General features: G+C 35.5%; 2 protein-coding genes and 1 pseudogene across 3 annotated transcripts; all 3 read left to right on the forward strand.

Annotated features, from left to right (window-relative positions):
• LOC100803608 (long-chain-alcohol O-fatty-acyltransferase-like) lies at window positions 1-3,315 on the forward strand (annotated as a pseudogene).
• Window positions 3,316-4,567: 1,252 nt separating this feature from the next.
• LOC100799057 (disease resistance protein RPM1) lies at window positions 4,568-8,328 on the forward strand. 2 transcript variants are annotated; one of them, XM_041012298.1, is made up of 3 exons: window positions 4,568-5,437; window positions 5,903-7,402; window positions 7,951-8,328. In XM_041012298.1, the coding sequence occupies exons 1-2, from the start codon at window positions 4,608-4,610 to the stop codon at window positions 7,374-7,376; spliced, it is 2,304 nt and encodes a 767-aa protein (XP_040868232.1). In that variant the 5' UTR covers window positions 4,568-4,607; the 3' UTR covers window positions 7,377-7,402; window positions 7,951-8,328. The 2 variants fall into 2 exon arrangements, with proteins under 2 accessions (XP_040868232.1, XP_014625795.1); XM_014770309.3 differs by having other exon boundaries at window positions 4,568-7,402.
• A 6,021-nt stretch (window positions 8,329-14,349) lies between these two features.
• LOC100804669 (probable long-chain-alcohol O-fatty-acyltransferase 1) lies at window positions 14,350-16,183 on the forward strand. The gene is made up of 2 exons (XM_006602112.3): window positions 14,350-15,154; window positions 15,780-16,183. The coding sequence occupies exons 1-2, from the start codon at window positions 14,536-14,538 to the stop codon at window positions 16,181-16,183; spliced, it is 1,023 nt and encodes a 340-aa protein (XP_006602175.1). The 5' UTR covers window positions 14,350-14,535.
• The last annotated feature ends 11,815 nt before the right edge of the window (window positions 16,184-27,998 follow it).

A 27,998-nucleotide genomic window follows, 5' to 3' on the forward strand; every position in this document is an offset into this window, starting at 1 on the left:
CTTGACATTTCTTACACCTACAACCACCTAGATTCAAAAAAGAAAAAGAGAAAGAGAAAAAGGGAAGAAAAGAAAATCAATCATGGATGGTGAAGTTGAGAGGTTCATCAAGGTATGGCTCACAACCATCTCATGTCTATGATATTGTTATTACATAGCTTCTAGAATACCAAAAGGCTTCATGAGGCTTCTCTCCCTCTTCCCTATTCTCTACCTCTTCCTCACCCTTCCCTTCAACCTCTCTTCCTTCCACCTAGGTGGCCCCACCACCTTCTTCCTCGTTTGGCTTGACACTTTCAAACTCATTCTTTTCTCCTTCAACCATGGCCCTCTTACCCTATCACCCCCAAACATTCTCCATTTCATTCCCATAGCTTCCCTCCCCATCAACCCCAAACAACACTCACCAACCAAAAACAACCACACAAACAACACCCAAAATCTAAAATGGCTTTTGCTCCTAAAAATGCTTATTTTTGCAATGATCATACGTGCTTATGACTATAGAGAAAAGTTGCACCCTCATTTCATCTTAGTCCTCTATTGCTGTCACATGTACCTTGGCATAGAACTTGTGTTAGCCCTTAGTGCTATCTCAATTCGAACCCTTTTAGGGTTTGAAATTGAACCACAATTCAATGAACTCTACCTTTCCACATCCCTTCAAGACTTTTGGGGTCATAGGTGGAATCTCATGGTTATCCGTATTCTATGCCCCACCATATATTACCCCATATACCGTATTTTCATATGCTTTGTGGGTTCCTCTTGTGTCATGACAAGTGCCATGTTGGCCACGTTCCTTGTGTCATGGCTCATGCATGAGTTAATATACTATTACCTCACACGTGTGACTCTCACGTGGGAAGTCATGTGCTTTTTTGTGCTTCACGGTGTGCGCACCGCGGCGGAGATGGCGACGAAGAAGGTGATGCTCCGTCGTGGGTGGCGATTGCATCTCGTTGCGTTAGGACCGCTTGTGGTGGCATTCTTGGTGGTCATCGGAAGGTGCCTCATACTTCTTAAATTAATTTTTTTTTCAAACCTATTTTCTTTTATCATGGATTATAGTTTATTTGGTTGGTGTTGAGTAATAAAACTATTGACATTTACACATATATAAGAAATTAAAATTATATTTTACAAGAGAAAAACAATATAATAATTAGCTTTAACATTATACTTCTAAAAATAAAATAAATGTGTAAATAGAATGGAGCATTTGGTAGGGAATTTTTTTTTCACACACTAAAATGATGAGTCCTTGAATCATGATTCACATATATAAGTAAGTTTTTTTTAGTTGATCATAAATATTTTTAAAATTATTTATATAATAAGTTTCTAAAAATTAAAGAGTTACGTGATATTGAGAATTATATTATATTTTTATAATTTTTTAATGAGAATCAAAATGTAAAGTGTTTTTAAAATAATAATATTTGATTGATTGAATAAATTTAAAGATTATTTTATTCTAATCATAAAGATTCAACCATTAATTTATTAAATAAATCACCATTGATAAATCAATTGTTTGTGTTGAATTATTGAAAGGTTAAATAGAACAATAAATGAGAAATCGAAAGAATATTATATAAATCCATTATATTATAAAAGGATCTCTGAAAACTATAAAATTATATTTCAAATACGATTATAATGTTTTATATTTAAATATTTTAAATGAATATTTAAATCAATCAAATAATTTATGTTGTGATATATATATATATATATATATATATATATATATATATATATATATATATATATATATATATATATATATATATTGTTGTTGTTGTTGTTATTGTTAAATATTTCCTTTAAATCTAAATGCATGGAAAATAATCTTTAGATTAACACAAATAATCAACATAATAGGAGGATCGTGTTTTTCTTTTTCATGTGTGAAATTGTCTTGGACTAACGACAATTATCCACAGTGAGTAGGGATGGAAATGAGCCAAGACAAGCCAAGCTTTACTAGGCTTGAGCTCAGTGACTTGAGCTCGGCTTGAGTTAAATACGTAAGGTTTGAGCTTGGCTCATTACCTGTCATAGGTTTTTTTTAAGACTCGGTTCGGCTTACATAAAGGTCTGGCTTGGCCCACGAGCCTATTTAAAAACTTGCTTAAAGACGTCTTTGATTAATTAATTATTTTAAAACCAAGTGAAATACTAACTAAAAAAAGAAACTAATAAAATTTCGTATAAGTAATGTACAAATAAAAAAATAATTGATAAACAAAATCATATTGAATTCAAGTCGTTAAAGCACAAAGTATATCAAAAAAAAATAAAAAGAGCATAATATTAAAAAATGTATGGATTAGAGATGATTTACACTAATATAGCCAAACAAAAATTATTATTAGTTAAATTAACAATTTTTAATCCAATTTTTTTGAATATATAATTATATTAAATATTTTTTTAAAAAATATATCTACAATAATTTCATCTTAGTCTACTTAAGCCATATCTTATATACTATTAATCGAGGCCGTACCCGAATCAAATAAACATTAAAAATGTAGTATCTAGGAAGTGATTCTAGGTCGTCTCCCAACGAGCAATGATCAACCAAACATTCATAACAGATAATAATAAAACATTAACGAATTGGGGATTGTTTGTTTTTGTAAATTAAACAACAAACAAATTTGAATTAGAAAATAACAGAATTAAAACATGTTTTCCCTTGATTCACAAACAAGTCTCTTATCCTAGGTTACAAGAATTTATCTTTAATCAGTTCAACCACTTAATCCAACCCTAAATTAAATTACTAAGCGAAAATTAACATAAGACTGTCATTATGCGATTAAACAACACATACACCAATTAATCATGAACGAAACTGATCATTAAGCATGAACGTAAATTAAGCGCAGACAATTAATCAAGCACTAAGCATGCATAGATTAATAGCAACAAATACAAAGTAACTAGTGAAGAGGAAAAATTGATCAGTAAGATTAGTGTCAACCAAATGGGTTGGAAAAAACACTTGACCTAAAAAAAAACCATGGAAAGCTCGAGGAGCCACGAAATGATGATCTATAACAAATATCTGATGAAAAAAAATCTATAAACAGCAAGAAAACAAAAGATAAATTACATAAAAAAGCAAAATCAGATCTAGATAAAAAAAACTCAAATTATAAAACAACTAAGAAGAATCAATAGTAAGTGTCAAAATTTTATATATTACAGTAAATGGTGTTCACGGTGAGAGATGGTGAGTTGTATGGGCTGCTTTGGTTTGGAATATATGGAAACAGAGGAAACTCTAACAGGGAGAGGTAGGTAGCAGGGGTAACTCTGTTAGAATCATAGTGCTGAGGTTGTTTTTGTTATGGCATGTTATAAATATCATCGTCTCCATGCAAGAAAGGAATAAAAAAAAGCAATTTCTTCTCCCTTTCTCTCTTCTAAGGAGGCATTCCTGAACCTCGAATCCCAGGAGGTTCACTGTGTGAACCTAACAAACTCGATCGTCTTTAGGGGAGCAACATTTATTTGACACTCAAGTTGTGTTGAAGGAAGCCATCTTTTACTCCGGATCATGGTTTAAAGGTATTCAAAGAGTTTTTCCCTACTCTTTTTAGCAATGGCAGGGTCGACCCAAGGCTAAGGCGATCCAACCTCTATTTTCTATTAGTTGAAATTAATTATTTTGTCTCCATTTTTATTTATAAGACTTTTAAAATGATATTTATTCTATTTTATAAAACTCAATCTATAATATTTTTTTCATTAATTATTTTTAGATTAAAAATATCCATCATTAAAAGAAGAAAGAGAAGTATTGACAAATTAGACTTGAGAGAAGTATAATTACAAGGATAATTTTTAAAAATATTATAAACATAATACAAACTTATTAAAAAGGATGGGACAAACTTATTAATCAATGCATGGGACAAACTTATTAATCACTGGTCATGGGTGGCATGTAATGGAGAATGTAACATTCAATTTTTCGTAAAGTAAATTAAAAATAAATAAATTTTAAAAAAAATAATGAGATTTTTGTGATTAAATAAATAAGAAGAAATAATTTTATAAATTAAAATAATGTTTGCAAGGTAAATAAAATAAATATATGTACTTAGAAAATATAACCGACAAACATCATTTGAATCGAATAATTAGTTTTCTCTAACATAATTAGTTGTCGTACTTATTTAAATATTGGGTAGCCTGATATGGTATGGATATGGTGACAAATAATTAACATTAACAATGGCAAATTCAGTGCTGGCATACACGTTCAGCTTTGTCTCAAACTAGCGCTGGTCATATCTATGACTCAAACGTGGATGATACTTCAACGTGGAAATGTAAAATATTATGACTTAAACCAATATTACTTTGGCGTTTTCGTATTAATTGGTTCAACAACCATAATGGAATATTTCAATACATTGGAATAAATAACTACTTTATAAATTAACAATACATCCAACTTGCTGAATCAAAGAATATTAAATATTAATCAATTGTCCTCTTACTACGGACATGGCTATATATAATGTTGAAGAGCATCAAGTTTTGCACTCACAACAAACCTAAAAAACAGAGCTAGCTAGACTAAAATGGCAGAAACTGCAGTGTCCTTGGCTGGTCAGCATGCGCTTCCAAAAATATTGGAAGCTGTCAAAATGCTGAGAGATCTCCCAAAAGAAGTTAGAGACATTACAGATGAACTTGAAAGCTTTCAAGAGTTCATCAATGATGCTGATAAAGTGGCTGAAGCTGAACAAGATGATGGAAGGCGTCATAGAATAAAAGAAAGGGTGATGCGGCTGAGAGAAGCAGCTTTTCGCATGGAAGATGTCATCGATGAATATAACATCTCCTGTGAGGATAAGCAACCTGATGATCCTCGATGTGCAGCTTTACTATGTGAGGCTGTTGCCTTCATCAAAACTCAAATCCTTCTCCTTCAAAGTGCGTATAAGATTCAGGATGTTAAATCCCTTGTTCGTGCTGAAAGAGATGGTTTCCAAAGCCATTTTCCTTTAGAGCAAAGACCAACCAGTTCTAGAGGAAATCAAGATATCACATGGCAGAAACTTAGAAGGGATCCTCTCTTTATTGAGGAAGATGAGGTTGTGGGGCTTGATGGCCCTAGAGGTATATTGAAAAATTGGTTGACAAAGGGAAGAGAAAAACGCACTGTCATCTCTGTGGTGGGAATTGCAGGGGTGGGAAAAACCACTCTTGCCAAGCAAGTTTATGACCAGGTGCGTAACAATTTCGAGTGCCATGCGTTGATCACAGTTTCTCAATCCTTCTCTGCTGAAGGATTGCTGAGGCATATGTTGAATGAGCTTTGCAAAGAAAAAAAGGAGGACCCTCCCAAGGATGTTTCTACCATCGAGTTGTTGACAGAAGAAGTCAGAAACCGCTTGCGCAACAAGAGGTATGTTGTCTTGTTTGATGACGTATGGAATGGAAAATTTTGGGATCACATTGAATCTGCTGTAATTGATAATAAAAATGGAAGTAGGATATTAATCACAACCAGGGATGAGAAGGTTGCAGAATATTGTAGGAAATCATCATTTGTTGAGGTGCTTAAGCTAGAAGAACCTTTAACTGAAAAAGAATCTTTGAAATTGTTCTGTAAGAAGGCATTTCAGTATAGTTCCGATGGAGATTGTCCAGAAGAACTTAAAGATATATCTCTTCAAATTGTTAGAAAGTGTAAAGGTTTACCTCTAGCAATAGTGGCCATTGGTGGTCTTTTGTCTCAAAAAGATGAAAGTGCACCTGAATGGGGACAGTTTAGTCGAGATCTAAGTTTAGACTTGGAGAGGAATTCTGAGTTAAATAGTATAACAAAAATTTTAGGTTTAAGTTATGATGATTTGCCGATCAATCTCAGGTCATGTTTATTGTATTTCGGAATGTATCCAGAGGACTATGAAGTTCAATCTGATAGATTGATTAGACAGTGGATAGCTGAAGGGTTTGTCAAACATGAAACCGGAAAATCTTTGGAAGAAGTTGGGCAACAATATTTATCAGGGTTGGTCCGTAGAAGTTTGGTGCAAGTATCCTCACTTAGAATTGATGGCAAAGTTAAAAGGTGTCGTGTTCATGACTTAATACACGACATGATCCTTAGAAAAGTCAAGGATACAGGATTTTGTCAGTATATTGACGGGCCTGATCAATCTGTATCTAGTAAGATTGTTCGACGCCTGACAATTGCAACCGATGATTTTAGTGGAAGTATAGGAAGCTCACCCATGCGGTCAATTCTTATCATGACAGGAAAGTATGAAAAATTATCTCAAGACTTGGTAAACAAATTCCCTACAAATTACATGCTACTGAAGGTACTTGATTTTGAAGGTTCTCGTTTACGTTTACGTTATGTTCCTGAAAATTTGGGGAATTTATGCCACTTGAAGTATTTAAGCTTCCGGTATACATGGATAGCAAGTCTACCAAAATCCATTGGTAAGCTCCAGAATTTGGAGACCTTGGATATAAGAGGCACACATGTGTCTGAGATGCCAAAGGAGATTACGAAGCTTACTAAGCTACGTCATCTTCTGAGTGAGTATATATCTTTAATTCAATGGAAGGATATTGGAGGCATGACATCCCTACAAGAGATACCTCCAGTGATTATAGATGATGATGGAGTGGTCATTAGAGAGGTAGGAAAGCTAAAGCAGTTAAGGGAACTGTTGGTGGTAAAATTTAGGGGAAAACACGAAAAGACTTTGTGTTCCGTAATAAATGAGATGCCACTCTTGGAGAAACTAGATATTTATACAGCTGATGAGAGTGAAGTAATTGACTTGTACATTACGTCACCTATGTCTACACTTAGGAAGCTTGTCCTATGGGGGACGTTAACAAGGTTTCCAAATTGGATTTCACAGTTCCCAAATCTTATGCAACTGTATTTGAGCGGCTCCAGGTTGACTAATGATGCATTGAAATCACTAAAAAATATGCCAAGGTTGTTGTTCCTCGGTTTAAGTTACAATGCTTATGAAGGTGAAACTTTGCATTTTCATTGTGGAGGGTTTCAGAAACTAAAGCAACTGTCCCTCGGAAGTTTGGATCAATTGAAGTGCATCCTTATCGACAGAGGAGCACTGTGTTCTGTGGAAGAAATTGTTTTACGAGACCTCTCCCAACTCAAAGCAGTTCCCTCTGGAATTCAACACTTGGAGAAGCTTAAAGATCTCTATATCGACGACATGCCAACTGAATTTGAGCAGCGCATTGCTCCTGATGGAGGAGAAGACCACTGGATCATCCAAGATGTGCCCCATGTACGTATTTGGAGTGAGGATGCTGCAAAACCTTCTTATATATTCGGCAGAAGTCATCACTAAGATGCGTCCAAATTTGAAAATAGAAGGTGCGTCTTTTTCACATCTATAACTTTGTAGAATGACATTCGTGGCCTTTTTCTTTTCTTCAATAAAAAATGCAACCATTATCTAATTCCTAAAATAATTACTTTTGCCTCATTTTCTCTTCTAGTATTTGCTTCATTTTTCTTTCTCTACAACATCTCACGTACAAGTTAGGGATAGAATTGTCTAACAAGTATATGCGTACACCAACCAAAGTTAACGTTTCTTCATTATAAGATTCTCACCATTCTAATCCTTTCTATTATTGTGCTCAGAATTGGTAGATGTTGAGACCTCAACTGGATTGAGTTTTTTATTGCCATGTTGATAAATACTTGAACAATTTTATTGTATCATTTTAAGAAGAAATTAACTTTGAGTTTTTATAGGATCGTAAGCATATATTTCGTGTAAATGTTGTGGGTTTTTAAAGTTCCATTAGGATTGAAGCATAATAATGTCGATTTTTTTTCATAAATTAGATTGTGTTAAATGTTCCTAATTTTGATGTTTTGAACTTTGACCCACTTTGTACAACCATGAATTTTAGGAAAACTCTGAGGGAAGATTGTAAGAGGTGTTCCAAATCCAATGTTTCAGACGTTTCAATCATGTGGTTTTTTTAGTGTTAATTATTACGCCCATTTTAGCGTTATTAACACCAACACAATACAAAGAAGCTGAAAATAGTGTTCCTACAAAGACAGACAATTTTTGACAACTGAAAAATTCAAGATTCCCTCAAGTTCTTTCTTTTGCGGCCCGTGAAATGATGGATGCATGAGTGGATTGGAGGCATCAAATTGATTTTTTAAGCTTCCTTCTTCTCTTTCTCTTGTTTCCCTTTTTTCTAAAATGTGTACTCAAATTTTTGTTAACTTGATGTAATTTGAATTCTTATCTACAATTCAAGTTCATTTCTTTTAAATTGATTGTTTGTCTTTGTTTTAATTTAATGCCTTTATAAATTGGCATTTGGTCACTTATAGTGCCTTGATCGTATATTCCTATCTACAATTGTGAAATTGAAATAAGGATTGAATTTAAGGTATAATACAACAAGATTGGAGATTCTATTGTAATAAATATCAACAATTACGATAATTTAGATATTCTTGAACCTAATGATTACCCTAATTGAGAAACTCTAAAGATTTAGAATTTTCAATTGCGGAAGAGTTAGCACTTTAATTCAGTTTCCAATTCTAAAGATTTGAGTTAAGATATATTCACCTTCAATTACAATAGTAAATAATAAATTCAGTTTCCAATATGCTTCTAGAACTTGAATTGGAGTGAAAATTTGTGTTGTACATGCTAAACTCGTACGGTAACAAGACATATTAGATTTTGGCTTAGCACTTTAATCCTCTTAGTATAGTGCTTCAGCAATTTTGGTACCCAAACTTTTATGTTCAGGTTTGATCCAATATTTTTCAAAAAAAAAAAATAATGGTTGAATATATGTTATTAAAACCAATTTATATATCACTTATCTGGAGTAAGATAAATTTTTCAAGGCTTAATTTTATCTTTTTGTCTCATTCATTATTTATTTTATTTAATTTTATCCTTCTAATAATAAAATCTTTAATTTGATTGCTTAATTCCAAATCGATTCAATTTGGTCTCTTTGGTCCAAATTCACTTGACGTTGTTTATTAATAGTGGGATGAGATTGAATCAAACAAAGGAACAAATTAAATTGTTTATTAAAATTTAAAAAACAAACAGTGAGAACAAGAAGTTTATTAAGGGGTCAAGTTGCACCGTTTTGAAAATTAAAGTACTAAATTAAATTGTTTATTAATAGAGGACCAATGCTAAATAAAGAAATAGCACGACAAAAAAGTAAGGTTTTTTTTTTACTTTTAAAATTTTTATTGAATTCTAAAATATTCAATTAACTTGCCTAATTTTTTGTTTATTCACTCTTTTTTTTTTCCTTTTAATCCTTGATGTTGGAAAACTTCAAAACTCTTTTTGATCACAAACATATTTTAACTCTCATAAAACAACACAACAATGTTTTTAAAATCGGACTTTTATAAGTTATTGATAAATCACTTTGAGTGATATTTTGTACAAACTTTTGTGTTATTTTGTATGTATTTTCTTGGTAGAATTTACAATTGGACACTAGTTTTGTATTCCAAAAGTATAACCACTCAATTGAGTGAAAGAGTAGGAAATTATACAAATTTATGAAGATTTAAGAACTTTACATAACTTGATTACTATCGTGGTACATTGATCACGGTCGTGGTAATCAACATAATTACAATAAAGTGATAAGAGTCCTCCCAAACAGCGTCAAGATCCAACAATAGCCATGGTAAATTGACCACGATCATGGTAAATCAAGAGGCTCATAGTCAATTTATAATGGTTCAAGGCTTCAGCGTTACTTCTAACCACGATTGTAGTGCTCCTTTTCGAGTAAATATCTTTAGGAAGCTATATATAGGTTTCTAGACTATGTAAAAATCATTTTTCAATTATTTTGAGTTTTATTCTTATCTTTTACGAATTTGAGACAACCTTGAAAGCTTTTAAGAGCCGAAGAACTTAAACAACATCGCTAGAATGGATCATGATCATTGTTCCTACTTATTGGTATGTTTATGTTTATTTTATCTAGGATTGCTAGTGTTGTTCTGATCATGAGGAGCTAGTCCTCCTAGTCCGAAGATTATTAGATAACTTTTCATTTGTACCATTCTCCTCATTTTTAATGAAATTTCTCATTGATTTTATGTTAATTAATTCTCTTTTTTTTTTTACTGTTTATTTGAAACCAATCAGTTTAATACTTAATCAATTGCATAATACTAATCATGTAATTGGTAGATTTAGGTAGAGAATGTTTTATGTCAAATTGCATGATCAAACTCTTTGGATAATCTCCAATACATTAGTTAATCTTTAATTAATCTTTCCTATAATTGATTTTCTTTTGACTTAAATTGATAGAACCAATGATCATTGGGGTATTGATTTAAGGCAAGAAGCATCTTCTAACCTTGATCATAGACTTTAGTTGATTTTGTGAATGAGTAATTAACTGGAGAAAGCATTTTATTACAACTAGGGTTGAAGGAAAATTAGTACTAGTAAGTCATAACCCTTAATAACTCTTATCATCAATGAACCCTTTCTTTATATTCGTATATTTTTTTACTTATAAATCCGTAAAAATATTTAAATTATCTTTTTAATTACTTCAACTGTTAATTTAATAAACTTGACTAATTGGGAATACAACTCGTCATTTGGGTTTGATATCCATACTTTCGAAACCACTATTATGATTGCGTAAGGTACACTTGAGGTATAACAAACATATTGGACATACAAGGATGGCAACATGTAGCATATGCATTTATGGTTTTGGGAATAAAAGAAGAAATCTGAAATGAAAACACTGTTTGTATAAAGGAATTTAAAATTCGAAGATTTTAAATTCTAAGAATTTCAAATACCTCAATTGAAATTCTTTTATTTTCAAAATTTTGTGTTTGTATAAAAAAAATTAAAATTGAGGGTGAAAGAAAATGAGTCACGAGTTCGAGAATGCAATTTCGGACTTTTAGGTGAAAAAGATGATGAAGGTTATAAAGGAAATACATAAACTTTTTGGAAAGTTCTAATGTAAGAAGAGAATTTCAATTTCTCACCTTTTACAAGGAAGTTAAAATTCCACATTTTTAGTGGTTTAAAATTATGTTTTAAAATTCCAAAAATTTAAATTCTTCAAAAAAAAAAAAACATCCAAACAATGAATTTTATATTAAAGAAATTTAAATTTTCTGATAAATTACTTTCCTTAGTTAAAATTCTATATTAAGGATATATTGATAGAGAAAACATGAAAGAAAAAAGGATTCGAGGCCAGCCTCCAAACAAGGCATGAAAGAAAGCAAACTTAGCTTTTTTCGTATCATGTGTGCCTTACAATTGCTTTGTTTATACTAATTCCTTGCTAAAAGAATTTTTCATTTTGTGTCAAGGAATATTTTAGGAAATCATTGGCTAACAATTTATGATTACGCTTGTCTCCCTAAGGCCAACCAGCCATCATCTAGCAATTCTTCATTCCAGGTCAACTTCCTTTCTCGCTTTTCTTTCTCATGCGTGGTCTCTGAGGTAAGAGGCCCTCTTTACTTTCTTGCTATCTGTACCCTTGGTTTCTGTGTTTGTACCTCTGTTTTGTGTTCTCTATTAACTGGCCCAACTTTTGTATCATTCGTAGGCCCTTGTAAAATTACCTTTTCCTCAAGGTGATAATCCTCACATAATTGATCTCAATTCTCCCACGAGGCGTCATCCGGGGATAGCCCTTCCCATTGCACCAACACTTCCCAAGGCCCTTGTTCTAAAGCTCCCCGATAATCTAATATGGCTAGCTAAGGGAGTAATGACTGGTTGGTGTTGAACAAATTGTTTTGGAAAGTGAACTTCTTGAATATGTTCTGGGGAGCCTTTGAATGCTTTCAACTGGGAGCGGTGAAAAACAGGATGTATGCGGACTTCTTCCGGCAATTTCAAGCGGTATGCCACGGGTCCTATGCGTTCCAGAACTTGAAATGGTCTGCAGAATCTCTTAGCCAACTTGCCCATGATTTCTTGTGGTCCCTTAGCGGAGACTTTTCGGTGGGGCCTTAATTTAAGCATAACCCAATCTCCTGGTTGGTGGATCACCTCTCTTCGTTTAGCATCTGCAGTTATCTTCATACGGTCTTGTGCTTTGAGAAGCTTCTTGCGAATGGCCTAAAATGTTTCTTCTCTGTTGGTCAACATTTCGTCAACTGCATCCAGAGCTGAAGAACCCGCGATATATTCAGGAAAATTAAAGGATTTGCGCCCGAATGTGATCTCATATGGAGTGATGCCTTTTGCCGCATTCCATGAAGTGTTATGAGACCACTCTACCCAGAGAAGAAACTTGCCCCATTCCCTTGGCCGGTGATGAACAAATGTGCGCAAACATTGCTCTATGACCCTGTTTAGCACCTCCGTTTGACCATCACTTTGTGGGTGATTAGCGGAGCTCATCCTTAGCCGTGTGCCACTCCGACGAAACAACTCCTGCCAGAATTTGCTAATGAACAAGGGGTCGCAGTCGAAGACCAGGCTGCGAGGGAGGCTGTGAATCTTGTCCATGATTTCCATGAACAACGAGGCTACCGCATGGGCTGTGTGTGTCGCTAAAAGCATGCCAAGATGAACGCCTTTTGAAAATCGATCAACCACTACCAGTATTAACTGTGTTGCTGTGATATGGTGGGAGCCCGATGATGAAGTCCAGGGATAAGTCTTCCCAAGGTTGATGGGGAACTGGCAGAGGGCATAGTAATCCTGTTGCTCTTGTTGTCTCGTACTTAGCATGCTAACAATCAATACATTGCGAGACAAACTTCGTGACATCTTCTCAAAGTCCTGACGATTCAAAGTTTTCCGTCAAGCGAGCTATCATTTTCGCAATCCCCATGTGGCCTCCCGTGGGTGTTGTATGATACTCCACTAGTAATGTGGGAATCAGGGGCAGGTCCTTTGGTAGCCAAATTCGTCCCTTCCTGAGGATCAAGTTATGAACAAGAGTGAATCCAGAGTGCTTGTCGGGGTCCATTGTGATTGCTTGTCGGAGATGTCGATACTCAGGATGATCCTCCAATTGGTGGCGCGGTTCTTCAAAGAAAAGAGGGCAAGGGACAGAAAGGCTCATGTAGAATGAATTGGAACCACGTGAGCGCCCTGCCTTCCATGTAGAACGAAGCTATGGTAAGTCTTTCATTCTTTGGTGTGCCATGGTATTCGAAGAATTGGTTGATTTTGAAAATCCAACCAAGTGGTTCGGTGCCATCAAAATGAGGCACATCTAATTTCATTCGGTGATTGTTTGCAGGTACCGATGGTGATGGTGGAGGTGTTGGAGAAGAAGATGACGAGAGGATGGGAGTGACACGATTAAGGAGTTCATCAATTTTCTGAGTGAGTGAGTGCATGGATTCGCCTAGGGATAGTTGATGATTGGTGAGTCTGAGTAAAACTTCATCAAGCTTATCGAAGGTACCCATGGTGTGGACCGGATGGAACGATAGCACCAAAATTGATAGAGAAAACTTGAAAGAAAACTGGATTCGAGGCCAGCACCTCCAGACAAGGCAAGAAAGAAAGGAAACTTAGCTTTTTTCATATCATGTGTGCCTTACAATTGCTTTATTTATACTAATTCCTTGCTAACAGAATTTGTCATTTTGTGCCAAGGAATATTTTAGGAAATCAATGGCTAACAATTTATGGTTACGCTTGTCACCCTAAGGCCAACCAGCCATCATCTACAAAGGCAGACAATTTTTTACAACGGAAAATTCAAGATTCCCTCAAATTATTTCTTTTGTAGCCCGTGAAATGGTGGATGAGTGGATTTGAGCCATCAAAGGGCAAGATTCATCAAATTAATTTTTTAAGCGATATATATATATATATATATATATATATATATATATATATATAATTTAGATATCTTCTCGATCTTCCTATAATGGAAAACATGAATAAACTATAGGAAATTGTAATTCTACCTTAATTAGTGATTTTGAATGAGATTTGATTAAGTAGTTATGTTAAATATTTGGAAAACTCTTTTTATTGTACATAATAATTATATTGGGTTCAAAGAGATTATTTTTAATGGGAAATATCTTTTCTTTGATGAATTAAGGCATTGTTCTTCACTTCTCCCTTAAAAAAATTGAAGAAAAAAAAAAGAAAAGTGCATCCCCTTTGGCGTCCCCTGCAGGAGACAATCATAGAAGAAAGTCGAGCCACCTCTCTCTCTCTCTCTGGCGGCAATATATAACAATTAAAAGGAAAATATAAGCCATTAGTATTATTCAGTAACAACAAGAATTATTGAACCAGTCAACGCTTACTTTCGAATATAATATATATTGTGTGTATTGTGTTGCATATTTTATAACACATCTTCAATTATTTACATATAATATCATTCCTGTCTAAAGTCTTCTATAGCACATGATGATTAAAAAAATGTCCGAGACTCACCCTATAACAATACTCATAATTTCCGTTGACATTTCACATACTCAACTCATAGATTCAAGGAGAGGAGATGTATGGTGAAATTGAAAGGTTCATCAAAGTATGGATTTCAGCCATCTTAGGTTTATGTTATTGTTATTACATGGCTGCAAGAATACCAAAGGGCTTCTTGAGACTTCTCTCCCTTCTCCCTATTCTCTACCTCTTCATCATCCTTCCCTTGAACATCTCTTCACCTAACTTAGTTGGATACACTTCCTTCTTCCTTGTTCAACTTGGCATTTTCAAGCTCCTACTTTTTTCCTTCAACAAAGGCCCTCTTGCCCTATCACCCCCAAACATTGTCCATTTCATCTCCATAGCTTCCCTCCCCATCACCCCAAAACAACATCCACCAACCAATAAAAATAACACCACCAACACCCAAAAGCCAAAATGGCTATTGCCCTTAAAATTGCTTATTTTTGCAATGATCGCACGTGTTTATGAGTACAATGAATACTTCCACCCTCATTTCATATTAGTCCTTTATTGTCTTCACTTGTACCTTGGCTTAGAGCTTGTTTTTGCTCTTATTGCAACCCCGGTTCAAACCCTTTTTGGCTTAAAGATAGAACCACACTTCAACAAACCCTACCTTTCGTCCCCACTTCAAGATTTTTGGGGTCATAGATGCAACCTTATGGTTAGACATGGCAAGAAAACCCATACCGGTGGGTACCCGCCCGAATCCTTCCCGACTTTGACAGGTAATACCCGAGTTGACCGGGTATGGGTTCGGGTTCGGGTTCGGGTTTTTCCCGATAATTAAAAGCTGGATACGGGTACGGGTATGGGATTACTAGATCCGTCCCGACCTCGAACCCGAACCCGCCTGCCACTTGAAATCTTTAAAACTTTTGCATAATTTAATCAAAAGACAGAATTTTTATTACTAGTTAATTTTATTTTAAATTTTTTACATAATTTAATATTATTTTTTTAAAGATTTTTGTAGACACGTGCGCTATGATAAATTTATAGATATATAAGTGGTTAAAAATAAATGTTTAACAATCAATTTATTTTTTCTAAAATCAAATTTTTAATATTTTTTTACAAAAAAATTATTTTTCTAATTTGAATTGGGTATGGGATGGAATCAGGGATACCCGATACTCGACGGGTACTCGATGGGTACGGGGATGGGATAATAAACTTTAACCCGTCGGGTGTCGGGTACGGGTATGGGGATATGTTGGGGAGTCGGGATAAGGGATTGTGGAGACAATACCCGTACTCCCCCCGCCCCATTGCCATGTCTACTTATGGTTTCTTGTCTTCTACGCTCTACAGTATACAACCACGTAAGCTGTATGATTACGGGTTTAGTGGGTCCCTCATGTGCCACGTCAGCTGCCATGTTGGCCACGTTCCTTGTGTCTGGGCTTGTGCTTGAGTTAATCTATTATCATGTTACACGTGTACCTCCCACGTGGGAAGTTACGTGTTTTTTTGTGCTTCACAGTGTGTGCACGGTGGCGGAGGTGGCTGTTAAGAAGGTGGTTCTCCGTCGTGGATGGCGGCTGCACCGTGCCGTGTCAGGGCCACTCGTGGTGGCATTCTTGGCTATCTCGGCGAATTGGCTGTTTTTTCATCAATTGTTGAGGAATGAAATGGATAGGAAGTCCAGTGAAGAGTATGTAATTTTGGTGGATTTTGTTAAGTCTAAGATATAACATTGAGAATGTTTAACTCTTGAGAGTAAACGTTAAAGGATGAGAGAGACTTATAATTGTAATATTTACCTTAAAGGGTAAAACATTTCATTTTTTTTAAGAATTATTTAATTGTGAATAAGGCATATATGTTGAATATGTTGAAAAATGATGAGTGTGACTCAACAGCTAACATCTGAAAATGTGCAAGTCTAAAAACATTAAAGTATTTTATGTTTTTATTGGATTTACGTGGGTGTATAAAAAAATATATGGGTGTATGAGTTTAGGTTTGAAGGCAAAAAAATCTTTATTTAAATATTTGAAAAAAAAAGAAACTTAATTGCACATAGTGTTTCAAATGAAAGATACACATACGTGGTTTAAAAAAAAATACCATCTCTATCTTGGATTAATCCATTGTTCTTTCTTACAAAATTGGAAAAATAAAATAAAGGAAAAGTGTGTCCCCCCTTGCAGCAATAAGAATTAATCTAAGGAAAATATCATCCATTAGGAGATTTATAATTAAAGTGTGTCCCCCCTTGTAGCAATAACAACTAGTTAGTAATAAATGATTGAACGACTGTTACAGCTGGCTAAGTTTCCTTCTAGATTAGTCAAAGGCAAGATCGAGAGGCACAGAAGCGTGGCAATTAATTTGGGTAGCTATAATCTGCTGCCTGTAGAACTTCAGAAATAAAATTGTCTTTAGAAGTGGTAATTTGTCGTTTGAAGACTTGCTTGGAATCTGTAAGATTTAGAACATGATCTTGGTTGCACGCCAGAATATTTAAAGGCTTCAGTTATTCCTTCTTTGACTGGTTAAATAGCCCAATGATGACTATAATGGTTTTTTTATTATTAAAATGGATTAAAAATTAAAATTATCATAATGGATTTATCAAGAAAGTATTTATCAAAATAGATGATTTTTGTCACATAGGATTATAGAAAAAAGTGACATCTTATGTTTTTTGTGTATTTTATAGCATGAGGCACCATTCTCGTATACTCCATTTTTGCCAAGGCTAAATTCATATTTAATGATTAGATCTTATGAGACAGTTTTACTCAATTTAATGATGATCAAGCTAATATAAAATACTTATAAAATTAAACTCTTGTCTTTACAACAATTTAAAATAGTATAAATGTATAATTAAATATGAAAAAAAGAGATATGTAAGCTTAGTAACGAAGAATAAAGTAATAAGAGTATGTATTTGTATTTCTTTTGATAATGAAGAATATTTTTTTGAGACAAAATAAGACGTATAAATTTCAATTTTTTTATATATAATTTTTTGGTTGAGTGTCTTTCAGTAAACGACATCATGTTTTAAGATTTTAGTGTCAGCCTCAACTTTTTGGCATCTAGAGTTGAATGGGGACATTCTTTAGTTGTTATCGCCAAATTAGGAGCATATCATAACTAAGATCCTTATGCTCTCTTAAACCCTAAAACAAGGTAGGAAATAATTAAAGTAGGCTTAAGGGTTTTTTTAAAAAAGAAACATCATTATCATTTTTGGCTCAAATAGGTGCAAGGGATAAATTATCATCAAAGGTTGGCTTTTTGGCTAAGTGGCTGAAAATAAGAAGAAACATGACCTTGATCATTTCCACCTCATGTAATTAATCAAACAGTCTAAGAATGATGCAAAAGCGGGAAATTAAAAACAGACGTTCTCTCACAAGTAAGTTTCACACAACTCACCGGAACAAAACAAAGTTGTTGGCTTACCGCACATGATTTCTTCCCGACGGACTAACCTTTTCCTCTCTTTGTTGTGATTCATACTCCACTACTTGAACTAACATTTTCCTTCATGGAACCAGCATTTTTCACAAAAATTGGTATGCAACATTTCAAGTGTCGAAGTCCTTCAGAAAAAGCTCAAAAAGTGACTTCATAATTATCATGCAATTTTTATTCAATGACATAAAATGACTAAATTTAAACTACTAGAATTAAATTGTTGAAATTAAAGTAAGATAAAGAAAAACAAAAACTAAAGACAAGAAACATAAAGAAACAAGAAAAGAAGAAATCCTAATAAGAAGATTTGGGTCTCAATCTTGTGAGGGCCCTAGATCCCAATCATTTGCTAGATATGCAATATGGTCTCATCCTTAGTTCCGACTTTAGTGATATCTCTGACCTCAGAGGGCTCACCCCCCCCCATATCAGTAGAGGGTTGGACTCCTGGTGGGCCATGATTGAATCCTGTTGCTCCTTGATTGAATCAAGACGGACCTCCTTGGTTGTAACCTTGGAATCCGTGGCGATTTGGTATGCCCATGTAGTTTACTTCTCTGGAAGGGTCTTCTTGAATTGTACATTGTCCAGGCTCGCGTATTCCTCCACATGTATGGCACCCCCCTACCTACATCACAGAAGAGTTAGAAGGACTTACCGCTTGTAGTTGCTGTGGTAGCTTGCTGAGAGTCTCGGTCAGGGCTTCTATTTGTCTAGATAGCAGCTTATTTTGTGCCAAGGTTGCATCTTGCGTTGTGAGTTCCAGAAGGCTTCTCTTGGTTGGTGCATATGTGCAATCACGAACAATGGCGTGATCACTTGCCACCATATTTTCTATTAACTCCATCGCCTCCTCCGGTGTTTTTAGCTTGATCTTACCTCCTACGGATGCATCTAGTAGCTGCTTTGATTGAGGTCTCAGACCATCTATGAAAATGTTGAGTTGGACCGGCTCACTGTATCCATGTGTAGGTGTTTTCCTTAGCAGTCCACGGAAGTGGTCGAGTGCCTCGCTGAGGGATTCATCGGGAAATTGATGGAAGGAAGAGATTTCCATCTTCCCCTTAACAGTCTTTGATTCAGGGAAGTATTTCTTTAAGAATTTCTCTACAACTTATTCCCATGTCCGCAAGCTGTTACCTTTGAAGGAGTGTAGCCACCTTTTTGTTTCCCCTGCTAGTGAAAAAGAGAAAAGATTGAGGCGTGTTGCATTTTCAGGAACCCCGGCTATCTTCACCGAGTTACAAATGTCGAAGTATGTGGCTAGATGTGCATATGGATCTTCACTTGGTAGGCCGTGAAATAGATTCCCTTGAATCAGTTGCATGAGAGAGTGAGGATAAGAGATGTTGGCCGCTTGAACCTTCGGCCTTGCAATGCTTGTAAAAAATTATGGAGTAGTTGCACTAGAGTAATCCTTTAATGTGACTCGGCGTGCATGTTCGTCCTCCATATGGACGTGGATTTATGGAGAAGGAGGATGTGAGGTGTGACTGCTTCCTTATGCTTCTTGTTCCCTTTTTCTTCTTGTAGCATTGTTGCGTTTGCAAGTGGCTTCAATTTCCAAGTTGATAGGAACTATTTCTCCAGTTGCAGTTCTACATCGCATGCACAAAAACAAGCACTACCCGTGCAAATTATGGAAGAAATAATGGAAGAAAAAAATTGAAAAAATAAAGAAAAAGGAAAAGTGCGAAATAAAGAATAGAAGAATTTCTTACAAATTGAAAAGGTATGGCAACCAAGTATGAAGAAAAAATCCCCGACAACGGCTCCAAAAACTTGTTAACTCGTTGACAAGTGTACCAAATTGTCACAAGTAGTAAAGTACTCGGAAGTCCGAGTGTCGAATCCACAGGGATTTTGTGTTGTACTTATCTTGGATACTTTTCAATTTATAAAGGAATAAAAGAAAGAGTAGAAGATAGAAGGCAATAATAGTAAATTATAAATAAAAACCAAAAGAATTAAAGAGAGAATTCAATGGAATGCGAATGTTAGGACCTAACATGCCTTGTTTGCCTAGGATGTATGAGTTTATGATTTTTCTTTATCAATTTAGGTGATTTTATTCTACCCACATCTGTTCATTTACTTGCCCCTGATTCCTCACGATGACAAACCTATTTTATTCATCTATCTCCCAAATTCCTTTGCAAAGACTTAACAAATAAAATGCATGAAGTATGAATTCTAGATGTTTGCAAGAATACATGGGCATAAAATTATCATTCTATTCCTAGCAATGACTTTCTCATGAAATCCTTTCTTTTTGTTCTATTAGAAGTTACCCTCTTCCGAGTGTCTAACCCCTAAAACTAATGCATGCATATTTTTTTTAAATCTTATTTAGAAGTTACCCTCTCCCGAGTGTCTAACCCCTAAAAGAATATAAAGATGAATAATGTAAGATAAAAGCAGAAAAGATAATAGAATAGAAAAACCTAGAAAATAATCTTGTTGCATTGATAAATATGAAGTACATCATACATATCTTTGGCTTTTTAGGCTTGCCAGGCCCTAACTAGGGGGTTTAGCCACTCATGGCCATTAAGGGCTTTACAATGGAAGGGGTGAAAGAAAGATGATAAAAAGAGAGAAGAGAGTAAGAATTCTCAGGCTTTAAGTAGTAGTGAGAGTGCTCTGAGACTTGGTGGGTTTTCTCCTTGGCCTGACTATCCATTTATAGCTAATGAAGTGGACTTGGGCTTGATTCAAAAAATCTTCCTTATCTATCTTTTTGATATCTTTTGGATCTTATAAATCTTATCTTTCCTACATCTGCAAGTCATAGATAAGAAAAATATCAATTCATATCTTTTAAGCAAAAAATAACTGCTAAATAAATATCTTTAAAGATATTTTTAAATTAGCTCATATTTAGCAGTTATCAATATCTTTTGGATCTTGTAATCTTATCTTTTCATATCTGCAATGATGTAAGCTCCATTGGAGCTTGTAGGCCTAGGATCTTCTTCATCAATGGATTCCTTTGCTTCTTGGAAGATGAATGACAGCGGAATGGAGAAGGAAGAGAGAGAGGAGATGCCACTTCAAGGAGAAGATGAGTCTAGAAGAAGCTCACCACCATAGCAAGCCATGGATAAGAGCTTGGAGGAAGAAGGAGATGAATGAAGGGAGAGGAAAAGAAGAGCATGAATTTTTGTGCTCTAAAAGAGCTCTGAAATCTGAAGTTTAATTTTCAAATGATCAAAGTTGTAAAAATGCACACACATAGCCTCTATTTATAGCCTAAGTGTCACACAAAATTGGAGGGAAATTTGAATTTCTATTCAAATTTCACTTGAATTTGAAATTGAATTTGTGGAGCCAAATTTTGAAGCCAAAATTTCACTAATTATGATTAGTGAATTTCAGATATAGTTCATCCCACTAATCCAAGATCAAGTCCAAGATTCTCCACTAAGTGTGCTTAGGTGTCATGAGGCATGTAAAGCATGAAGGACATGCACAAAGTGTGACTATATGATGTAGCAATGGGGTGTAGCAAGCAAATGCTCACCTCCCCCTGTAAAATTTAATTGGATTGGGCTTCTACCAATTTAATTAAATTTATTTCTCAACACACACATCAAATATTCACTTAATGCATGTAAAATTACAAAACTACCCCTAATACAAAAACTAGTCTAGGTGCCCTAAAATACAAGGGCTGGAAAATCCTACATTTCTAGGGTATCCTACCTACATTATGGAGCCCTAAATACAAGGCCCAAAATTAATGAAACCTTAATCTAATATGTACAAAGATAAGTGGGCTCATACTTAGCCCATGGGCCCGAAATCTACCCTAAGGCTCATGAGAACCCTAGGGCCGTCTCTTGCATCTTTGGCCCAATCTTCTTGGAGTCTTCTATCCAATGCCCTTGGGGTGTAAGATTGCATCATGCAAGCCATAAATAATAAAAGTATCAATTCTTATCATTTAAACCAAAAATAACTGCTAAATAAATATTTTCAAAGATATTTTCAATATATTTTTATTATAAAATAACTCATATTTAGCAGTTATCAAATGTAAAATAATTTTACATTGTCATCCAATAAAAAAAATCATTAGTTATAACTTTTAAAGTATATTTATTATAGGAGATGAGGAGGTGGGCGAATTTGTGATTGCTAAATCAGTGTGGATGAAACCTTGGGTGAAGGTGTAGGAGGCTTCGAGGTTATTGTTGGCTTTGTAGTGGGTTACTGATTTGGAAATGTTCCATGCTATATTTGAATTAGATTGCTAGGGAGTGGTAGATAGAGTGTTGGCTGCCAAATCTGATTTTTCTGAGGCAGCTTTGATCAACCAATGACTACAGACAATTGATAATGCCAGTCCATCTTTTTATCATATGACACCTTCTTGTATTACTTTTGTTATTAATAATGAAAAGCTGTAAGGAGATAAAAGTTGGTTGGATGAGTACGAAAGAAGGGAAGGAGGAAAAGGTTGCAGGTTTGATCTCTCTTGCTAACAAAAACTAACAACGATTTGGCAAATGTAGAATTTGCATTTCTGGAAATAAAAGAAGAAATGTGAAATGAAAACACCTAAGGAGATTTATTTACCAGGAAAATTCTACGGGTAAAGGAATGCAATCGTACAACAATGAATTTATCTATTATATCATCATACAGCAGGAAAAGGTTGCAGTTCCATAACAAGTGTTGGATTATCACAGCAATGGAAAAAATATAATGAATTTCTAGAAATACACAAAAAGAATAATTGCATTAAGGGATGCCCTTTGACCCAAGTAGGATATGATGCCAGACAAATTGTTTGGAGTTTGATCCAAAAGGAAATTTATCAAATGCTAATAATACCAACAGTCAATTAGTAATGCTCCTGATATATTGCTCCAAATTCTGCTCTCCATGCCTGATCGTCATATGTATAGGAGGAAGTTGGATTGTGTGCCACATCAGAATCCTCTCTATACAGTGGTTGTAGTGCAGATTCAGGTAATTTGCTCTCTGTAGTGTACTGCTTCATGGTATTAATCTCAGTCTTGTGTTTTCTTTTCATCTTCGCAATTTGCATCTTCAAATTTTCATTATCTTGTTGCCAATTTGGAAAGTTCTCCTGTATAACATAAGAAATATATTACTCAGGAAAAGAATAATCAGAAATGTGTTAAGACAGAACATATGCTGAAGCTGAAGCTTCTCAACCACAGTTACTGGTTTTTAAGTCACATTATGTTCCCTTCCTGTTTTTATTAGTAACTTTGGTATTTGATAAATAGGGAGGCCAAAGAAATTACTGCAATACAAATTATATAATCCATTTTAAGAACATTCCCTGTTTCCTATTACCCTTTTAACAAATAATAGAATAGCAGAAGAGCATTCCCTGCAATATAAATTATATAATCCACAGTTACCGGCTGCACTTATGTCTCACTCTCAATGGAGAAAGAATGTAGTGGGAAGTTTGCAAGGCAATGGCGTTTATGTGAAGGGGAAACAGGAACATGAAAGGACACAAGGAAAGGGTTCTGGTGGTAGACAGAGGAAAAAGTCCAAGTCTAGAAAATGCAAGAAAGAGAAGAGTGTTACAAACGCAACCAAAAGGGGCATTTCAATAGGTATTGCCCAGAGTTGAAGAAATTTGGTGAAAGGGCATCCCATTTAGTAAATGTGGCAAAAAGACTAATGATTCAAACTACTACAGTGAGGGAGATGTTCTCTCTGGTTCATGCAATCAGTTGACAGATGCATGGATTCTTGATTTTGGAAGTTCTTACCATATGACTCCCAAAAAGGAGTAGTTCAGCATACACACGTTAGGTAATTTTGGCAGTGTCTATATAGGTAACGACAGAGAGTGTGTTGTTGTTGGAATGAGACAGGTGCAGATTGCTATGGATAATGGTGGAGTCAGAATGTAGTGTGATGTCCGTCATATCCCTGAGTTGAGGAAGAATTTGATCTTACTTAGTACCTTGTAGGCCAATGATTTTAGTTACAGAACTGATGGAGATCGAGATACCCTCAGAGTGTGTAAGGGGGTGTTGACTATGATGAAAGCACAACACACTGTACAAAATATTTATAGGCTGCTAGGGAGCATAATTGTAAGTCAAGTTGCATCCACTAAGTCTAATGATGATGCTACCAAATTATGGCACCTGTTTTGGGTCATCTCAGTGAGCATGAGATGGTGGAGCTTCATAAGAGAGGGCTCTTGAAAGTAATTCAGAGTTGCAAGTTAGACTTGTGCGAGCATTATTTGCTTAGGAAACAAACTAGAGTGCGGTTTAAAGTTACGAAACATACCACCAAAAGGATTCTAGATAATGTGCATACTAATGTGTGGGGTCCTACTAGAGATTCGTCCATGGTGATTCTCACTATTTTGTGACCTTCATTGATGATTTTTCTGGCAAGGTCTAGGTGTACTTCATGAAATAGAAATTTGAAGTCTTTGAGAATTTCAAGTTGTGGAAAACTAAGGTGGAGAATCAGGCGGGCAAAAAGACCAGGTACTTGAGATCTGATAATAGCACAAAATACACAAACTCGTTGTTTCAGAAATTTTGTGAGGAACATGGCATTCAGAGGCATTTCTCAATGTGGAAAACACCACAATAGAATGGTGTTGTAGAGAGGCTGAATAGGCCCCTTACTGAAAGGGCTCAGCGTCTGAGGTTGCAAGCTAACCTTTCTAAAGGATTTTGGGCAAAAGTGGTGAATATGGCGTGTTATCTACTTGATTGATCACCATGAGCATCATTGGGTGGGGAAGTTGCAGGGGAAGTTTGGAGGGGTAACCCTATTGATTTTAATAATTTGAGAATATTTGGGTGTTCTAATTTTTGTGCATATATCCAGTGATGAGAGATCTAAACTTGATCCAAAGTCAAAAAAATGTGTTTTTATAATTTATTCCAAAGGTGTGAAAGGGTTTAAGTTTCGGGATCTAATTTTCAAGAAGATGGTGATTAGCAAGGGTGTAGTGTTTGATGAGCAATCCACGTTACCAGAGATAGTTGAGACAACTATGTCAGTGTCTACTGGAGCTTTCCCTAACTCCATTGAGGTTTAGGTGGACTTCAAGTAATTGTCGGTGATTCCTGAGAGGATAGAACCATGTAGTCCAAGATTTGAGGTTACACCTATACCTGAGTCAAGATCAGTGAGTCTAGGTGGACCACATCGGGAGTACCATCTTGTCAAAGATAAAGATCACTGCACCATTAAACCCGTTGTCCGATATGGGTTTGAAGAATTGGCTAATTTGGCTGCTTTTGCACTTTTCACTAGTGCTAGAGATCCTTCTACTTTTCAAGAGGTTATGAACAACCATAAGAAAGACAATATGGTGAAGGAAATGAAGTCTTTGTAGAAGAATCAGATATAGGAGCGAGTTGAGCTTCCTGCAGGCAACAAAACCATGGGATTTGCTAATGGGTGTACAAGACGAAACCTCTAGTATCAGAAAAAAAGGGGAAAAGTTCAACGCTCGCCTATTAGCAAAGGGGTATGCACAATAGAAGGGGATTGATTATGATGAGATTTCCTCCTCAATCGTAAGACACACTTCTATTAAGGCAGTGCTAGCCTCGGTAGCCAATTGTGGCATGCACTTGAAGCAAATGGATGTGAAGACAACCTTTCGTGACAATGATGCATAGCAACAAATTTACATGAAGCAACCAAAGAGGTTTAGTAAAGGTGGATTGGATCGATTCATTTGTAAGTTGAAGAGGTCTGTGTATGGATTGAAGCAATCTCCAAGGCAGTTTTATGGAAGAAATTGGAGAGTCAATACATGTCAAAACCCTTAAGGTTTGAGGTTAAGGTGTGGTGTCAAAGACACTTATGTGGTTGCTCAAGGCTCACTGGTGCAAATCTCCTTGATGTTAACCGCCTCGGTTTTCACAAAAATTGGTATCAGAGTCAATGGTTTGATGTGGTGACCGGGTCAAACGAGTAAAATGATGATGGTTGATCCATGAACATAGGGATCCCTTGTATTGAAAGTCTTCTTGGCAGGTGGGTCCATGCATGGAGGCTAGGAAGCAGGTCCCACATGTGTTGTGGCAGCACAAGGTACTAGAGCATGTTGGTGGAAATGGTTAGGCGAGCTAAAGGTAGTCACGATTAAGTTCTAAGGGCCATCATTGAATACTTTTAGGTTGACAATTACTTTCATTCGAGGAGGAGACTATCATGCGAAAGAGACTCACATTTAAGGAGAAGATTGTTGGAGTACAAGTGTGAGGTGAAGTACCACATTGGATACAAATGAAAAGATTGAATACCATATAAGTGGGGACAAGACCCATAAATTTGAACCTTAAGGTTTTGGATTAAGGTGTGATGTCAAACTCACTTATGAGGTTGCTCGAGGCCCATTGGTTTAAATATCCCCGGTGTTTACCCTCTCGATTTCCCAACTATAGATGAACGAAGGCAAATATATAAATAAATAAGTTGTAGGACAAAAAATTAATTAAGTTTTTTTTTTAAATTTCTAATTTTGAAAATTTTATTGAATTTGATAATTTTCAATTGAACTTGCCCAGTTTTTGTTTGTTCACTCTTTTTTTCCTATTAATCCTTTATGTTTGAGAACTTCACCACTCTTTCTGATAACAAAAATATTTTGACTCGCATAATACCACACAACAATGTTTTCTGAAATGGGACTGTTATAATTTATATATAACAAACATATTGGACTTACATATGGTGGGTCTGCCACGTCTGAATCATATTGCATTTAGCAAAAAGTTTTGGCAACATATAGTGGCATTTGCATTTCTGTTCTGGGAATAATAGAAGAGATCTAAGGAGATCTATTTACCAGGAAAAACACCATAAGGAACAAGAATGCAATGGTACAACAATGAATTTACCTATTATATCAGTACACAACATGAATGATCACAATTGTTGCAGTTCTATGACAAGTGTTGGATGGATGATTACAACATGGAAAAAATACAATGAAATTCTGACAACAAGGACTTCCATAACAACTTCGAGTGTCATGCATGGATCACAGTGTCTCAATCCTACACTGTAGAAGAATTGCTGAAGGATATGTTACACAAGCTATGCAAAGAAAAATTGGAGACACCTCTTCATAATGATTCATTGATATATGAAATGAGAAATCACTTGTGCCACAAGAGGTATGTCATCCTGTTTCATGACATATGGGATAAAAAGTTTTTGAATGGTATTGATTTTGCTATAATTGATAAAAATTCTGATACGAACAAGACAATATCAGCAGAAGAAGAACAACAAAATGCAAACTCAGAGGTGGGAATCACAAAAGAGGGGGTGCATAACGAAGTAAAGCCCAAACGAAAGGTGAAGAGGCCCACTTACCTTCACGACTTCGTTTGAAGAAAACTGCCAAAACAGAAGCTTCTGCAAATCCTTCCCAGATCGCCTTGCTTGGAATTGTGATCCTGCTGAGCAATTCTTATCAATAAAACGGTTATTGTAATATTCCTAGGATTATTCCATATTAGGAATTCTATAAAAACCATGTAATAACAAGCAAAGGCAATAAGAAAATTACAAGCTTCTTCCTTCTTCTTTCGTGCTCTGCTCCTTCCTCATTTCTGGAGGTGCTAGACCTCGAATTCTAGCTCTTGATACTTTGCACCTAACATTTTTGGTGCTCTTGTTGTCCTTTTCACCATGCCAGACTCTCATTCTCACGATACTTTCCCACGTTCCCTTGAGGACATTCTCCTCCGCCTGGGTGACACCATGAACACTGTGACCCTCAAACTTGATGAAATACTCCACCACCTATCCCCAAGCTCTTCTTCCCCAAACCCTCAGCCAACCCCAATCCAACCCCAACCTAACCCTGCACCTGCAACATTACACAAAATGAAATTAGAGGTTCCGAGATTCGATGGAACTGAACCTCTCGGGTGGATATTCAAAATTAATCAATACTTTGAATATCACGGCACCCCGGAACGCGATCGTCTCACAATCGCCTTGTTTTATATGGAGGGACGAGCACTTGCGTGGTTCCAATGGATGACCAACAATGCTCAGTTCACCTCTTGGCCGGGATTTTTG

The sequence above is a fragment of the Glycine max genome, chromosome 18, assembly GCF_000004515.6.
Source record: "Glycine max cultivar Williams 82 chromosome 18, Glycine_max_v4.0, whole genome shotgun sequence".
Classification (NCBI taxonomy): domain Eukaryota; kingdom Viridiplantae; phylum Streptophyta; class Magnoliopsida; order Fabales; family Fabaceae; genus Glycine; species Glycine max.

Excerpts from the sequence above, each read along its gene's own strand:
- LOC100799057 (XM_014770309.3), top strand. The coding sequence starts at position 4,608 with ATGGCAGAAACTGCAGTGTCCTTGGCTGGTCAGCATGCGCTTCCAAAA.
- LOC100804669 (XM_006602112.3), top strand. The coding sequence starts at position 14,536 with ATGTATGGTGAAATTGAAAGGTTCATCAAAGTATGGATTTCAGCCATC. Across the intron at positions 15,155-15,779 it reads TAGATGCAACCTTATGGTTA|CTTGTCTTCTACGCTCTACA; the intron begins GACATGGCAAGA and ends TACTTATGGTTT.